Here is a 17,498-nt window from a genome sequence, read left to right on the forward strand (position 1 = left end):
TTTTTATTAACATGTTGATTGCACTACAATTGAAATCAGCTAAAATAATATTTTTTAAAGAGAATGTATGTATTTTATGTGCTAAATTCTGCAAACTCTTAAAAGTCTTGCACATTAACCCTAAGGCAGTGCTGGCTGGTTTACGTATTGCAAAGCAGAACTGTTTAACTTTCAATTTCGTTTTAGCGCAGGAAAAAATGGAGTCTGTCTGATGTTTTAATAATGGAATGGTGTGTAACTTCAATTGCTAGGCACTTTTGAGCGTTACATATCATTTTCTAAAACAAGTGAACCGCTGCAAACAGGGGCTGCTCCGTGAGTGTCAGTGTGAGTGTCAGCTTCTGGTGAGTTACACTAATTCCAGTTCGGCGTCGTCGTTACAAAGAGTCTGCCATGTTGGGAGAAACGGAGCCACAGTGGTTGTCCGAAGAAGTGAAAACTGGAGTAAGTAATCGACTTTTAACAGCCTATATTTGAGAAGCTTTGTTAAAGGAAAAGTGAGCTGCTCGTTTTACGCATTTTAACCCCACCTAGACTTTACATGTTTAACAGCCCTTCCGATTTAACAGCTTGTAGTTGTTCGGGGTATTTGTTTCTCATACACACACCACATCATGTGAACGTAGAGCATTTTTTTCTCACACATCTATAAGCGTTTGCAGAACAGTCAGTGGAGCAGGATTTTCAGCAAAGATATATTGTAGGGATAGAGCCAAAGAGAGGAGAAGGGGTTAAAAACTCACTTTGTTTTTGTACTAAATCGGCATTATTCATTACTTATGTAAAGTTACAGCTACAATGAAGTGACATTCCTCTTTGAACACTTTTTTCTGATTCCAGACAACCATCATTGCCATAGAGTTTAATGGAGGCGTCGTGTTAGGGTCTGACTCCAGAGTGTCTGCTGGGTGAGTTAGTGCTCATGATCATGAGAATGAAGGCAGGTGCATCTCAGTGAATATCACTGAAAAGCCTACTTAATTTAGTACTTTAACTGTATTATTGGTACATTGCACACTGATTTAATTCTTATTTTATGATTACTGTTATTTTAATGACTTACAGCCAGGGTCAGATTTACAAGGATGCGGTTCCCTGGGCTGGAGACAATTTTGGTACCCCATCCACTAAGGAAAAATTATTACATGAAAATTATAGTATGTTAATGAGTCAGTAGGCATCCACTGATTTAGTGGGCTGTTCCAAAAAGAATTTTACTATAATTTCATAATTTTCAAATACTTTAGTATTGTTTATATTTATAAAAGTCCCAAAATATTTATACAGCAATCCATATATGGACTTATGAACTTTATACAAAGTAAAATTTTTGCAAAACAAACATTCATTAAAACATCTGTGAGGCCCCCAGAAAATTGGGTCCCTGTCAGGCTTTTCTAAAATCTGGCCCAACTTTATGAAAGCCTAATATTCAAGTAGCCTGCAGGATATTTACCATGGAGAGTCATTTTGTATTACCTCATTGTATTGAAAATGAGGTAATACATGGAGTCTTAAATAGCTTTTTAGGTCATCTGCATTGTTGGCTCTGGTGTTTCTAATTTTCCTCTTAATAAAATCCCATTGATCCTCTACATACGATTGCAAGCCAAATTTAGTGGCCAACCAAGTCTATTTGGTTTACTTTTCAAAAAATGTTGGAAAATGAGCTATTTAGGTACTTAAAAAAATATCAAAAATTCATCCTCTCAATTTTAATAGATTATATTCCATTAAAATTTAATGTTTGCTGATTTTATCTCATCTCCTCTTCCAGGGAGTCGGTGGTTAACAGAGTGATGAATAAATTGTCTCCACTTCATGATAAGATATACTGTGCCCTGTCAGGATCTGCAGCAGATGCTCAAACAATTGCTGAGGCAGTCAACTACCAGCTTGATGTCCACAGGTAAATACTACTCACTATAAAAAAAACACCATGTACAGGACCTGAACAGAGAAGAACTGATGTTGGAGCAAAATACTCACCATGCCTTCATTCACATAAAAATCAAAGGATGATTGTTGTTTGACATCCTTCATCTTGCTAGACTGTGAGTTATTTGTCACAAATAAAAACAATGCTTTCATGTATTGTGGATTTTAGAACAATATGTTCATGTGAGAAAAACCTGGGTGTCACTAAGTTTAAAATAGATGGTCTAGATCAGGGGTGCTCAAACTTTTTGAGACCAAGATCTACTTTTTCTCTCTTCAGCCAGCTGAGATCTACCTGATGACACGAAGACATAAAAATTGTAAATTAAACTCTATTGACTTACTTTATATGCGAAAATACATCAGTTATAGCAGAAATATTAAAATGATAGAAAACCTAATGCAGTTTCATTCTCAGTGAGATTCTGTCTCTGGGAGGAGGTTACTGGTTTCTCAGTCACAAGCTGGTTGCAAACCTGAGGCCAGCAGGTATCAGTCAGTTATGTAGATCTGAAATTTGACCTCAATATGAGAAGCTACTGACTCATAGGAGGAACCAAAGAGCTCTGTAAAGGTAAATGCAAATCTTCTGAAGTTGGGATATAATTAATTTAATTTCACATAATTATCGCAGTATAAGTCATTTGTTAGTTAAAATTTAATTAAATATATTTGATGTTTGTTGTGAATGACGTATACTCACAAACGAATGCGGTAATTAGTCTAAATTTGTCGTTTATTAAACGTTTAGAAACTACAACGGTTGTAATGCTCCACAGCAAAGGTAATCAAAGGTAAAATAACCACTCGTACCTTTTTACTCTCTTTCTCTGTTGTGTTAGCACACCCGTTGCCGTGGCAACCGCCTGCGCCCGCAAGACAAGCAAAGATTACATAAAAAATCTTTAAAGTAATCTTACTGTGTGAATAGAATTGATTGAGCTGGGATGCTGCTTTTTATCAGTCTGTAAAATCCGGCTTGATGGAAATTTAGCACATTATTATTATTATTTTTTTTTATAAAAAAAAAAAAATGTCCGTTACTGATATCGTAACGGACATTACGTTACGATAATGTCCGTTACGGATATCTGTCCGTTACTATATCAGGTTTCCAGGTTTGATATTTATTTCACAATTATTAATAAGCGTTTCCCTGAACACAGCGATGGTTGATTAGCTAATTTAAACTCCTGCTCTGCTAGTCAGTCACTCTTTGAGTCACATTTTTTTTGTTAATGGAACTGAAAGGCACTGAAATGTGCAACACCTTGTTGAAACAATAATTACTGACAATATTAATTTTAACACGTTTTGGTGATTTTTCAAAAATTATTATTCTTTAATGAAGCTACAAACGTTTAGGATCTTAGTGAATATTTTATAAGCCTGTCAGAAGAGGAAGTGCTGGTCTCAGCGTCCTGGCGGCGTTCAGTTTGTCCCCTGCTGCTGAGATCGACTCAAAACCTACCCCTGGTCTAGATCAAATCTGGCATATGTACCATGGGCGGAAATCCCAGGGGGCTTCGGGAGGTCCGGGCCGCCCAATCTTGTAAAAGTCCAGAACTGTCCTCCCCAAAGAAATCATAAAACAAACCTTTATATTTAAACAATACCAATACGAAAAGGCAATAGAAACAAAGAATGGAATAAATCTGCCATTCATCTAAGAAAAAAATAAGAATAAATTTTTAGGTTCCCCCCCGCTATTATGAGAACAATGGTTCAGTCCAACTTGTAGGAGGAGCAACAGCAGAACCATACAGGCTCCTTCAGAGGCTCTGAAGTGAGGAGCTAGCTGTTAGCTGTGGCTCTGCATCACAAATAAAAAAGCCCTCTAGTAAGTAAATACTTAAACCAAAATACATGTTACACATTTTATTTGCTTAATAAGAAGAAACACATTAACAATAAAAATCAGACTGCAGTTCGTTATTTTATTACTTTGGCTGAATCGTGATAAACTGCCTCGTTATGCCTAAATCAAACTAGCTAAACTGGCTACATTGCTTTCATAGACTCAGCTCTTTTTTCTGTCTAAGGTAGCCAATATTTCAAATATATTTAGCTCTGTAACTCTTAAGAAGAGATTGAAACGGGAGGGAGGGGCTGAGTGTTAGCACTAGCCGACAGCTTTGTATGGGAGCCAAGAGCAGAGGGGCTGACAGTAAAAAAAAAAAGTATGCCTTTATCTTTTATAGTCTTCATACGTAGAGCCTTTAGAACCACTAAATAAAATCTTAATGTTTTTCTAGAAACCTTGTTGCTGATCCTTAAGTTTAAGTTATGATACTTCCTAGATATTCAATTTTTACATATTTCCAGGACAAAAAAAGGGTTTAAAGCAACTTAAGTTATAATTTAGATAACATAACTTGCATTAAGAGCTACAGCAATAAGTCAATATTTATGAGAAATTTTATTAATTTCATTAAAACTTGATTTTAGTCAGAGCCTTAAGTTTTTGTAAAGGTATAGCAGAGATTAGATCTGTGACTCTGTCAATATTATGTGTTTTGTCAGTATGGAAATAGGTGAGGACCCGAAGGTTCGATCAGGTGCCACTCTGGTGAGAAACATTTCATACAAATACAAAGAGGAGCTGTCAGCTCATCTCATTGTCGCTGGCTGGGACAGAAAAGATGGAGGACAGGTTGGTGCTCTTATGGCAGTTGCTACAACATGAGATTATTGTAACACTGCCACTTACTTTTCACAGATGCCCACATTCAGTTACATTCAATTCAACATTAATCTAGTTTTTTTTATTATTATTTTACAGGTCTTTGCGACCCTGAACGGGCTCCTGACCAGACAGCCTTTTGCTGTTGGCGGCTCAGGCAGCTCCTATGTTTATGGATTTGTTGATGCTGAGTATCAAAAGGGAATGAGCAAAGAGGAGTGCCAGAAGTTTGTGGTTAACAGTAAGTTATTACTGTTGCTATGGTACAAAAATGTTATTTTCATTTTAAAATTATAACAGTTTGAGATGTATAAACTACCTAATGTATAGTCGCTTTGTTTTCTCACCTGTCAAATTGTTTTTTGTTTTTTTTTCTCTTCCTCCAGCTCTCGCTTTGGCCATGAACCGTGACGGCTCCAGCGGTGGTGTGGCCTACTTGGTCACCATTGATGAACACAACACAGAGGAGAAAGTCATTCTGGGAAATGACCTACCCACTTTTTTTGATCAGTGATACAGCTGTCTTTCTCAGCATAGCAATAAGTGTATTGTTGACATTCATTATAATAATAAAAAATAAGACTCATTCTCATCTCTTTACTTATTAAAACAAATGTATCTCATTTGATTTCATGAACTGCTTAGTTTATCATTTGATTTGTTGAGTAAGAAGAGAAAAAATGGATTTAAGTTGGTGCAGTAGTATTTCACTGAAGAACTGTTAAAACTGAACTTGACCATCTACTTCTTTTGACCTTGTTAAAAGCTGGTATTCAAAATAAAATATCCATAAACTGTACTCAAATAGCTTCACCACGTTATTATTCATTATTTTGTCATTTTCATTTGCGTACTATATTTCGTTAATGACCATTTTCTCCTTCTGTAGGGATTTGTCTAAAAACTTTACTATTTTGGGGTTGGCTTTAGTAGGCTATAAAAATGTCTCCCAAACTTAAGCCAAGTTATACATATGGACATATAAAAGTAGAGTAGCAGTGTTGTATGTTAAGTTTAAACTCCCATCTATATTAAATATTAAAATGACTACTCAGAAATGATATATATTAAGAGAATATTGCAGAAGAAAATAATGATTGGTTGGTGCCCTTCTTTATTCAGCCCTTCGCTGTAGTTACGGGAAACCCCTAAACTTACTAGAAAATGAAACTGAAAGCACTGAGAGCAAAAATATTTTAATTCTACAGCAGAGCAGGTCATATGAGGACTGCTGCAGATGAAACATGGCAGGAAAAGACCGAACAACAATCCACAAAGTCTCCGCTTTGTTTGTAGCAGTTTGCGTTGATCTTTCTTTATTTTACGCATCAGGATTTGCTGGGATTCACAGCGTTTTGGGACATTTTGCGCATCTGTGGCTTTTTGCAGCTCTACGATGGTCAGCAGTAACTATTACAACTCTGCTGGTTCTGGGAGACCCGAGCCCGCTGCTGATCCGGTTCGTAACAGCCTACAGTCTGCTTCCAGCGGTGTATGAGACCGGAACCAGGGTTCTGTACCGGGAGGAGAGCCCATGTGGACCGGTGGCGGATATTCGCTGCTGGCTGGTGTTCGCCGGAGCGTCGCTCGGAGCGGCGCTGTTCTGGGAGATCACCATCCCGGACAGCGACGAGGAGGCTGGGAGTAAAGCCCAGAAACAGAAGTCCAGGGTTCTGCTCATGAGGGTTGTCCATCTCTTCAAGCCCGACTATCCCAAGCTGTTTGGAGGCTTTGTGTTCCTGTCACTGGCAGTTATCTGTAAGCCAAGAGCAGATTATTCTGCTCTTATACACACACACTGCATAAAGGAGGATGGAGTGAATATCATACATGTGGCATGATGACTTGACAGAAAAGGCTTAATTTTTCCCCAGCACATACTGACATATTTTGTCTGAATTGTTTCCCATGAAAATAAATAAACATGTTTGTTTTTTCTCAGGTGACATGTTCATCCCATTCTACACAGGCAGAGTCATTGACATCCTGGGAAGTCATTACAAACAAAGTGACTTCCTCAAAGCTCTCATCTTCATGGGCCTGTACTCTACAGGAAGGTATTAAGTGACGCTTTCTCACCAAATTCACTCTCCCCTCGCATCTGTGAAATGTCAAACTCAGCCCCTGTTTCTGTTTCATTGATCAGCTCTATTGGTGCTGGCTGCAGAGGAGGCCTCTTAATTTGTGCCATCAATTCATTTGCATGTAGAATCAAAGTTAAACTGTTTGAGGCTTTAACCAAGCAAGAGATTGGATTCTTTGAATCTACAAAAACAGGTAACCCTGTCAAATTATAAACCACCATATGTGTATAACATCAACAGTTTGATATAATGACAAAAGGTTCTTAATTTCTGTTACAGGTGAAATCACATCCAGGTTGTCTAGAGACACCAACCTGACAGGAAGGACAGTGTGTCTGAATGTCAACGTACTGCTGAGGACATTTATGAAGACGATGGGAATGATCTCCCTGATGATGAGTCTGTCATGGAAGCTCACATTCCTGGTACTGATGGAAACACCCATTACTGGACTTATACAGAACATCTATGACACTCACTACCAGGTAACAGCAAAACATTAAGAACTATGACAGCCTTGTATACCTTATCCATGTCAATCAGCACAGCAGATCACACTGTATACTGGATTTTAGTGTTTAGTACTGATGCAGATTTCTAAGAAGCAAAAAAAAAATATATAAAAGAAAAATATTTTTCTTTAATGTCAGTATTTTTGCATGTATGTATCAGCAGGCACATCACAGTATACAGATTAAAAAGACAAACTGCTGTAATTACAATTTGGGGAAGAGTATGAAAGATTAAAAATCTTTGTTTCAGAACAAATTAAAACTAACCCTTACGTTGTAAAAATACAAAGATTTTTCTTTTGATTTCTGGGTATGTCCAGATCAAATTGAATTAAACAAACAATAACAGAAGATGAAACATAATTCTGCACCACTGTCTAACTGTCTCTGAATTGTATTCAGCAAAATATAGTGCAGATAGTTCAAATTGTGGTAGAGCCACTTTAATAAACAAAGAATGTCAGATTAAATCACTTTGTTGTTTTGTTTTTATAAAAACAGTGCTGATAATGGTATTAGACATTCTGAAATGAGTCTCAGTTGGAAGTGTAATCATCAATAAATCTAATTATGTTGTACCTCATTATTTATTGTAACATATGTAAATATCAATATTTTATTTCTTACTCAAATATATATATACAGTGTCTTTTCTCCAACTTTATTCTCTCCTCAGAGGTTGTCCCAGGACATGCAGTACTCAATGGCTCGTACAAATGATGCTGCAAACGAAGTTGTCTTTGGTATTCGTGTGGTTCGAAGTTTCAACACAGAGAAACATGAAGCTGATCGTTATGATAAACGACTAACAGAAACACAATCACTGAAAACTCGCCGTGACATTGTTGGTGCTATTTACCTGCTTGCACGGAGGGTAAGAAGTTTGTTTTCATGTATCTTAGAACGTCATACAGCTTATGTGACATATCCTGTTGATGTGTGTCTGTAGTTGACAGGTTTGGGAATGCAGGTCTTCATTTTATACTATGGCAGACTTTTCATCCAGATGGGACAGATGACCACTGGAAACCTGGTTTCCTTCATCATTTACCAGTCAGACCTGGGAAACAACATCAGGGTGGGTGTTTTATAGAGCTGCTAGATCATATTTTTGATAATATAACAAATATATACTTATATTATATACTGCTTTAATGTTTAAAATAACACTGACAAAAATGTAGCCCGATTGTATTGGTACAGTTTTTATTTTTGGTCACAAACTATTAAAAATACTTTGTTGGCAAAATATTTCATGCAATGTGTCTCTTGAATATCGCATCTGTTTGATAAGCAAGCACATGCACTGTGCTCTATAGACTATATTATTGTTTTAAAGTGCAGAGGTTCATTCAAATAAGAATTTCGAGCTTTTATATCTTTTTAAAGCTATAAAAGCTATGAAATAAGCTGCAACAATCTTAGAACTATTAGATTATCTATGGTGTGACATTTGGGGCCCATACTATTTCTTTAAAGCATATTTCACACCAGACTATCTAATAGAGTTTATTTTCTTCCAGACTCTTACTTATATCTTCGGTGACATGCTGAACTCTGTGATGGCTGCTGGGAAAGTCTTTGAGTACATAGACAGAAAACCTCAGATCAGCACAGATGGGAAACTGAAACCGGATCAGCTGGAAGGACGGATCAACTACTGCGGTCTGAACTTCGCTTATCCTTCCAACCCTGGGAAAACTGTACTGCAGGTCAGAGAAACTGATTTTTAGTTTAGAAAGTCACTTTAACACAGCTGATAAAGGAACTTGTATGTTTATAAAATCTAGTTTAATTTCAAACATTGCTGTCATATTGTGGTGATTTATCGGTCTCTGATTTTGTCTCAGGATTTTAGTTTGGAGTTGAAACCAGGTCAGGTGTCGGCTCTGGTTGGTCCATCTGGAGAAGGAAAAAGTACCTGTGTGAGTCTCTTACAGCGATTATATGAGCCTCAAGATGGAGAAATCTTACTGGATGGAGAACCGCTGAGATCCTATGATCACCACTTCTTCCACAAGAAGGTTTTTTTTTTTAAATCCTCTTTTTCTGTTTTAAAATAATTTAAACTCTATTAAACTGGAATAAATAAATCTTCTGTATTTTCCTTGTATATGTAAAGAGTGTTAATTACAAAATCTAAAATAAATATGTTATAGATTGCAGTGGTGAGCCAGGAGCCCGTCCTCTTCTCTGGATCCATCAGAGATAACATCACCTACGGACTCACTGACTGCTCACAAGAGAAGATTGAGGAAGCAGCACGAAAAGCCAACGCCCATGAATTCATTCAGCAACAGGAGAAAGGCTACGACACAGGTAAACCGGTCTGACTTCACCTCATCCCGTTTACATGGCTGAGTGGAAGCAAGAAATATTTTATATTTGGTGGTAGTTAAAATAAAACAAAAAAACCTGAGTGAGCAAAACGGCTTTTAGAAGAAAACAATTCTGTGGACATATCTGAGAAAAAAGCTAAGCTATACTGTTTTGCAGTGTTAGTGACAGTTTAATTTTTTTCATTTGTTTGGTTTTTGGCATTAAATAAATGAATCTCAGTTCTAGTTGATCTTTTTTACTTTAATAGAGGTGGGTGAGAGCGGCGGCCAGTTGTCTAAGAGTGAGAAGCAGCGGATCGGCATCGCCAGAGCTCTGGTCAGAGAGCCGAAGGTCATCATTCTGGATGAAATTACCAGCTCTCTGGATGCTGAGAGTGAAAACAAGGTGCAATCTGATTTATGGGAATTTCATTCCTTCATAGGGCCGTGTTAGTAAATTTTTATTTTACCATCTGAAACCATTTTTAATCATATTACCTAAAATATTGCACACCGATTTTGCAAATATAATGTTACGTAATTTCAGCTATTTATATAATGAATCTGTGACATATCTTGTGTTTCCCCTTATATTTATCATTGTGCATATTGAAAATAGACTAAATGCTTCTGAAATGCTGTGTATAATATATTAAAATGATATTTGTTGGCTGAACTGTTTATTTGTCTGTGCAGGTTCTTCAGGGCCTGGCCAGCTGCCCCAACCAGACCCTGCTGGTGATTGCTCACAGACTGAAGACCATCGAGAACGCAGATCAGATTGTTGTGGTTAAAGGAGGCAAAGTGGAGGAGAAAGGGACCCACAAGGAGCTGATGGAGCAGCAGGGGAGCTACCATAAACTGATAAATGAAATGTTTGACAAGACAAACTCACCAGAGTGAACCACTGTAAATTATCTTTACTGAAACTGTAACTTAATGTCAGGTGAAAGAAGTATTTTCTATGCCTGCCGTATAATAGATATTTTTGTATATAGTGAGTTTAGACAGTTTTGTACAGACATGAAAGATGTTTTTAAAACTTTTTATTTATTTTAAGGATTGTTGATGTAATCATAAAATGAAAGTGTCTTTTGTCAGATATATTCTGATGATCTAATTTTCTGATTCATGTTCTGGGAAATTATTGACCCAACAAATAAATGTTGTTGATATAAATCTTCATTTATAATCAGAATGTCCAAAGGTTGTTTTGTGGTTATTACGTCTCAAATAAAAGGTTAATCAACACCTGAACTGCTTTTTACTGAATGTCTTTGTTTAAAATTAGTTTCTTATTTTTTATTTCATATTTATAAAAATATTTTGCCAAATCTGTTCTCTAGTCATTTAGGATCTACAGAGAATGAATTATAGAGAAATGAGCTCAAAGCAACATTTATTTCATAAATGAGAACAAAAACAGCTGAAAAGAAAACCTTTAAAACAATATTAACTCTATAAAGACGTCTGTCTGTCTGTTGTCTTCAGGTCCGATGAATCTCTGGTTTCCCTCCCAAACCCATCATATCCATCATAATTCAGATTTAAAAGATTTTATAAACACCAGAATCTGTTCACTGTTGCTGCAGGAAAGATAAAAGTAATTTAACCCCTTGCAGATTTAGGTTTAAAGTAATCTTTCAGTTTTAAAAATATTTTTCTTCTGACTGAATGTAACTTTATTCTAAGTGATTTGGCCACTCAAGACTTGAAGAGAGAGAGAAAAATAGTGGGAGAAAATTATGATTAGAGATCATTACAAATAATTATTGTCAAATTACAGATGGAAATTTTTAAAAACTGGACATAATTTATAATTAGGGTTGGACAACTTTAAAATTATTCTACATGTAAGTTTTTATTAAAGTGCTAATTAAAGTTAATCCATCCATCCATACATACATACATCCATCCATTATCTGAACACCCTTCTTCCCTAATGGGATCAGGAGGGTTGCTGGTTCCTCTCCAGCTGCGTCCCGGGCGAGAGGCGGGGTCACCCTGACAGGTCGCCAGTCTGTCGCAGGGCAACACAAAGACATACAAGACAAACAACCATGCATACACCTAAGGAGAATTTAGAGAGACCAATTAACCTGACAGTCATGTTTTTGGACTGTGGGAGGAAGCCGGAGAACCCGGAGAGAACCCACCATGCACAGGGAGAACATGCAAACTCCATGCAGAAAGACCCCGGGCCGGGAATCGAACCCAGGACCTTCTTGCTGCAAGGCAACAGCTCTACCAACTGCACCACTGTTCAGCCCAAGTTAATACATATTTGATGTATTTAATATTGTTTCATTATTTTGAAAGATTCCAGTCCCATTTCTTGTCAGACACAAACTAGTTTTATTTATGTAAAATTTAATCTGCAGGGGTTTGAATAATTCTGGCTTACATTGCTGCTTTTAAATGAAATGAACTGCTTACAAAAATGAAAGAAGTTTTGGTGGCGACTTTCAGGTTTGGGTTTTATAGTCCAGTCTAACCTGGAAAGTCCCAGATGATCAAACTTGTTTTCCTGTTGGCAGTGAATCAGGAATGAGGAAAGCTGCCTTTTCATTTGTGTCAGTTTTAAAACATTATCTCTGTCCATCGACTGAGATCGAGCTCAGCATAGAAAACGACTGACGCAAATTATTACAACACCTGTGCAGCAACAAAATAGAGTCCAGGAGTCTCTGGAGGAGAGCTGGGTGGTAAATTTAGTTTAAAAAAAACACATTTTATTTTTATATTAATAACATTATTTTGTAGTAATGCTCCTCGTATATGAGTAAAATTTCTGGACATTTAACCCCCCTCTTACTTAGCTTCTCACAATACAGAACAAAAACATTTTCAGTATAAACACATTTTATTCCTCCTTCTAATGTCATTTTTCTCTGCTGGGCAGTTTCATCAGGATATACAGTGTATGTACAGTAAATGGTTTATATTATTACTGGAAGTGTTTCACACTGTTGTAAGTTATTAAACCGACTGTAAATATTTATTAAAGTTATGACCGTCCACCATTAATCATCCACCGCCTGCAGCTAAAACTCGACCCAAACTGAGTCGTCAGCAGAACCAAAACACAGCAGATAATCAACCACAGAATGACAAAACAGGAAAAGAGTCAAAGTTCAACTGCAGTCAGACTAAAATGTTGTGCTTAAGGCTTTGCAGGAATTAGGAATAAATATCAGAAAACCTCAATGAACTGAAGAAACTTTATAAGAAAGATTCGACCAAAATGATGTGAGAAAAATTCAGACTGAAAATAACTGAAAATTATTTCTACATAATTCTCAAGCTGAGTTACTTAGTCTATTTAGAACTTCTCCATTTTGACTTTGTTTTTGTTCAATAAAAAAATTTGAAAATTATTGTGCTTTCTATCACCATTGCGGTTAGATTTAGATATTTTTATAAAATAGTGAAAGAAAAACCTGATAGTATTTTTCATTGCATTTTATCACAGTATGTAAAAATGAAAGTATTTCTGGGTTTTGGGTTGGGCTTCGTATCCTGAACTGACCTGCAGAACCGTTTTCTGTAAACATAGTTTTGTTTTGTTCAGTCTGGCTGTTTGGAAACTTACCTGAGGGTTTGTATCAGAAACAACAAAAACCAATGAAAACCACCTCCCTTTATCAACTCAGGTCGAGTTTAGGTTTGGTAACCATGGACACCATTTTGTTGCCAAAAGATGCCGGTCCACAAAATGGAGACTGAAGTTATGTGTCTTAAAGGTTAGATACAAACAGTAATTATTTATTTAAGGGTTTGTGAGCTGTGCTGATATTTGTATATTCTTCTTTAATCTCCATTTGTGATGATTTCTACGTAAAGTTCAAACTACCCCAGTTTTTGAGATAATATATTTACTCAAGTATCTTAAAGTTATTTGGGATGAAAGAAGTCACAGTAAAACAAATATATGTTCTGCATACAGTTACTATACAAAATTAAGGATTTATTTTTTTAATGTAATATTATTTATTTGAACAAAATGATATCTACCCCACATTTTTCTTGGTTTAAGGTGCTTTTAAAAGTGGTTTCATTCATAATGCAAGGACTGAGTTCTCCTGTGAGAGTAAAAGTTTGTTTTTATTTTATATTAAAATAAATTAATAAGTGTCCTTGGTCTCCTAAAGAAAAGTATTTGCTCTGACTTTAAAACACAGAAGTTTTGATGAGCAGGTTCCTCTCAGGCTCAGTGACTCATAGTTTTTCTTGGCTGCTTCCCATCAGACGTTTCTGCCGCCTGCAGGTAAAAAAGGCAAAAGAGCAGAAAGGTAACCTGCCTAACGCCGCCTAACGCCGCCATCTTATGATGACGGTCTCAAATTTCAACCACCAAATGGCCACCGAAAGAAATTCAACCTGTTTTAATTCTATGGTTTTACATTTCAGGACCATAAAATGATTTTTACCAACTCGACACTCAAATATGTATAAAAATACAACAGATATTAAAAAGTAAAGTGTTTGTAAAAAACTACCTGTTGCTTCTGCATTTCAGAGGATGATAGTTTCTGAGAGCTGGTGATCAGTTTAAATACCTTAACGAAAGCAGGAGTTATGACAACATAACACACAGGTGTGTGTTAGCATTGTTTCATACCAGTGCTCCAGGTGTGTGTAGCACAATGCCAGAGTGAAAAGAGTTGCACTTTATAAAAATAACAAAGGTGTTTTAGTGGCCCAGTCAAAGTCCAGACCTCAGTCCAGTAGAAACTGTACAGGAAACTAAATAAATGTCAGAAAACAGAGTGAACCAAAATTCCTCTACAGTCAAACTAAAAACAATTACAAGTTGTTTCTAGTTAAAATAAATTTCAATCCACAGGAATTTGGCATCATTCAGGTTAGATGAATAAAATAGTTTGAAACAAGTTGTATTTGGATTTAAATAATTTTGGAACCTGGTAAAAGCAACAACAACAACAACCAAGAATATTATAATAGGAAAAACAACTGAAATCCACAAAGTGCCACAACTATATATTTCTTGTATTTTTAAGCAACCTGAAATAATTCAAACACAACTTGTGAAAATAAAAGTGAGAGGATTTGAGTTTTCTGTGTTTATTTTGGTTTCTGTGTTTGTTGAGTCTCTGTGTTGTCCCGTCTATTCCTTGATTGGTTACACCTGTTCTTTGTCTCCCTGTGTATTTAAACCCCCCTGTGTCCTTGTTTCCTTGTCTATGTTACTGTTTTACATCTTGTCTGCCGTCTGGTTGTCATTGTTTCATACCAGTGCTTCCAGTTTTAGTTCCTGGCCTTTGGATAATCTGTGCTGCCTGGACTTTTGGATTATTTGTTTTTATTCATCATTAAATCATCACTTCTTTCATTTCAATCTGGTCCACAGCGTCTTCTTCACCTTTTCTAACTATCACAAATCATGACAGAGAGTAGTTTGGATGACGAGCATCAGAAGTATTTATGCTTTGGGCTTTTTGGTTTAAACTGACATGGAGAGGTTATGACCATTATTACAGTTATTATTTGGTTTAATCTGTGAAGTTTTATTGAAAGCTCCTTTAATATTCATGTTCCAAATAACAATGCAGGGGCGTACTGTGGTGGCGTGGGGGATAGCGTGACCCACATTTGGAGGCCTTCAGTCCTCGACTCCCGGATCCGGCGACATTTGGTGCTTGTCTCCCCCCTCCTGTCAGCCTGTTTCTGTATAAAGGGACACTAGAGGCCACAAAAAGACCCCCTGGAGGGGTAAACAAAAAAAAAAAGATTAAAAATGAATAAATAACAATGCCCATAGTGGTTATATGTCCTTTCCTCTTTTTATTGAAGATGAATCTCATATTTGGTAACATTTGACACTGTGTTGTCAAAAACACTGATATGAAGTCAATCAGGGTTTCCTGTAAGCACAGTGCTTCGTCTCTTTGCTGTTTCAGATCAGCAGATTGCGCCTCCTGTGGGTTAAAACAAACAAACACAAAGTCACCACGCCTAACAGCCGCCATCTTAGGATGGGTTTTTGCATATGAAACACAAAATGGCCGATAATGAAGACATAAAATCAACAACAACATCGTCAAATAAACAATAACATAACTGGTTTGGTCTCCTAACTTCATGAGAGTCAAAGTTCTGGTTTTATGATCTGCTTTAAAAATCTATGACGGTTCCTGTTTGTCTCTTTTAAGCTGCTTTTTGTTTCAGAAGATGAAAGTAAAACTGATTTAATGTTCATCAGAATGTTGTAACTGTGGGTTGGACTTTATAGGCCGACCCGACCTGGAAAGTCCCTGATATGTTTTTATTTTATTGATGAACGAGGTTTGGAGAGTTTCCTGTTGGCATAAATACCGACGCCTGCAGTGGTTCTGATGATCACCAACTCCCTCTATCGACAGACACTGAGCTCACCTTACAAAACATTTCACGCCATTTTGTTGATAAAACTGAACAGCAAAATGGAGACTAAAGTCACGAATCTCACAGTTTAGAGATTTAGAAATTTAGAAACACAGTTTAGAAACTTTGTGAGTTTGCTGAGAAAATCTTTTATTTATTCTGACAAGCTTACTTTAATTTTTATCTCTGTTAAATTGAAATATGACTAAACAAATCTTCTTGAACTGTTTTATTAAACTTCTCCTACATCATGCAAGTTTGAGGTTTGGTGCTGAACTTCAGTGATTAATGAACAATCTGGACAGATAATCAGATTATCACAGATTGGAAACATTCACTCACACATAAATGCAGTTTAGCTTTAAATGTTAGCCAATTTATTTATGAGAATTGTTTGTTTTTGGATTCTGGGAGGAACATTTTTCTTTTATTTATTTATTTATTTCATTATTTGATGAAATGGTTAAAATGAGGTAAAAATTTTATTTTTATTTTTAATGCGTATTTACTCCTCTGCATAAATCATTAGATCTTGTGATCTGACAGAATAAAGAAGCTGTTGCAAGTTAAAACTTGGCTTTTTGGAGACACTGTGACTCATCTTTAATGTTGGCTGCTTCCCATCAGAAAGCCGGTGGTGGAAAGGCGGGAGGGAACAGCGCCAGCAGCCGCCATCTTAGAACCAGATAAAAGTTTCAAACACAAAATGGACGGCACTAAACAGACTGACAATGACATCATAAAAGACAATGTGCAACTAATTTTTACTCTGTTTTTATAAAAGTTTGATAATGAGACTGATGTTAATTTTCCACATTCTGTTCTTCACCCTGTTTTTAAGCGTCATGCACCAGTTCCTCTGAATGTGCGTTCATGTTGTGGAGCTTTTCACCAAACCAGTCCTGCACCATACCACTGCGCCACAGCCAGGCTGGGAAGTCCCGACTCGCGTTTCTTTCACTTTCTGTCTTTATTGTTGTGTAATCGTTGCTGACTGCCAAACTGAGCCAAACCGCAGGCACAGGTCAGATCTTGTGACTGAAACCGTGATGTGTCAAACTGTTAGGTGATTTCTATTTCTTTTCTTTTTCTTCTTCTTTTTTTTTGTTTTTTCTGGATCTCGCTCCCTTAGGAACAGAAATTTGTCAGATACTGTAGTTAAATGTGCCAATCTGAGCAGCTCAGGTCACGACCCCTACCAGCGATGTTTCTACACTGCTTCTGTGACGCACTTCATATTTCTAAACTTCAACGGATCATTTCTATGCAAAAAGCAGAAAAGTTTGATGGCCAAAAATTCAGATGAGCTCTGCTTTGTAGCAGCTTGCTGTGACTGTGTGAAATCAACATTTAACAAGATATTTAACTGTTTAATTTACTTATGTGTTCACTTTAGAACCAGCCATTAGCTTGAGCTCTTACAGGAAATCCTAATAGGACGAAATTTATCCAGTACTGATAAATACATTACAGTTGTTTTTGTGATGTAACTGAATATTAATGCGTCCATCACTGACCAGGTGCTCACATCTAATGTCAATATCTTTCTGCAACAATAATTTGAATATTCTTAAATTAA

The 17,498-nt window shown here is 36.6% G+C and overlaps 2 protein-coding genes across 2 annotated transcripts; both read left to right on the forward strand.

The window, feature by feature from the left end:
- The first annotated feature begins 173 nt into the window (after positions 1 to 173).
- On the forward strand, positions 174 to 5,207 carry LOC122843211 (proteasome subunit beta type-9-like). The gene is made up of 6 exons (XM_044137810.1): positions 174 to 444; positions 841 to 908; positions 1,778 to 1,909; positions 4,462 to 4,591; positions 4,721 to 4,862; positions 5,008 to 5,207. The coding sequence occupies exons 1-6, from the start codon at positions 394 to 396 to the stop codon at positions 5,133 to 5,135; spliced, it is 651 nt and encodes a 216-aa protein (XP_043993745.1). The 5' UTR covers positions 174 to 393; the 3' UTR covers positions 5,136 to 5,207.
- Positions 5,208 to 5,804: 597 nt separating this feature from the next.
- LOC122843197 (antigen peptide transporter 2-like) lies at positions 5,805 to 10,792 on the forward strand. The gene is made up of 11 exons (XM_044137792.1): positions 5,805 to 6,379; positions 6,564 to 6,678; positions 6,768 to 6,898; positions 6,985 to 7,190; positions 7,894 to 8,091; positions 8,167 to 8,295; positions 8,741 to 8,929; positions 9,068 to 9,241; positions 9,377 to 9,536; positions 9,805 to 9,941; positions 10,232 to 10,792. The coding sequence occupies exons 1-11, from the start codon at positions 5,866 to 5,868 to the stop codon at positions 10,436 to 10,438; spliced, it is 2,160 nt and encodes a 719-aa protein (XP_043993727.1). The 5' UTR covers positions 5,805 to 5,865; the 3' UTR covers positions 10,439 to 10,792.
- Positions 10,793 to 17,498: the final 6,706 nt, after the last annotated feature.

The sequence above is a fragment of the Gambusia affinis genome, linkage group LG14 (genome assembly GCF_019740435.1).
Source record: "Gambusia affinis linkage group LG14, SWU_Gaff_1.0, whole genome shotgun sequence".
Lineage (NCBI taxonomy): Eukaryota > Metazoa > Chordata > Actinopteri > Cyprinodontiformes > Poeciliidae > Gambusia > Gambusia affinis.

What these genes read in the sequence shown, in the direction of transcription:
- LOC122843197 (XM_044137792.1), top strand. Translation starts at nt 5,866, where the DNA reads ATGGCAGGAAAAGACCGAACAACAATCCACAAAGTCTCCGCTTTGTTT. An exon ending in CCTGTCACTGGCAGTTATCT is followed by an intron (nt 6,380 to 6,563) that starts GTAAGCCAAGAG and finishes GTTTTTTCTCAG; the next exon opens with GTGACATGTTCATCCCATTC. An exon ending in TCTATGACACTCACTACCAG is followed by an intron (nt 7,191 to 7,893) that starts GTAACAGCAAAA and finishes TTCTCTCCTCAG; the next exon opens with AGGTTGTCCCAGGACATGCA.
- LOC122843211 (XM_044137810.1), top strand. Translation starts at nt 394, where the DNA reads ATGTTGGGAGAAACGGAGCCACAGTGGTTGTCCGAAGAAGTGAAAACT. An exon ending in GACTCCAGAGTGTCTGCTGG is followed by an intron (nt 909 to 1,777) that starts GTGAGTTAGTGC and finishes CTCCTCTTCCAG; the next exon opens with GGAGTCGGTGGTTAACAGAG. An exon ending in ACAGAAAAGATGGAGGACAG is followed by an intron (nt 4,592 to 4,720) that starts GTTGGTGCTCTT and finishes ATTATTTTACAG; the next exon opens with GTCTTTGCGACCCTGAACGG.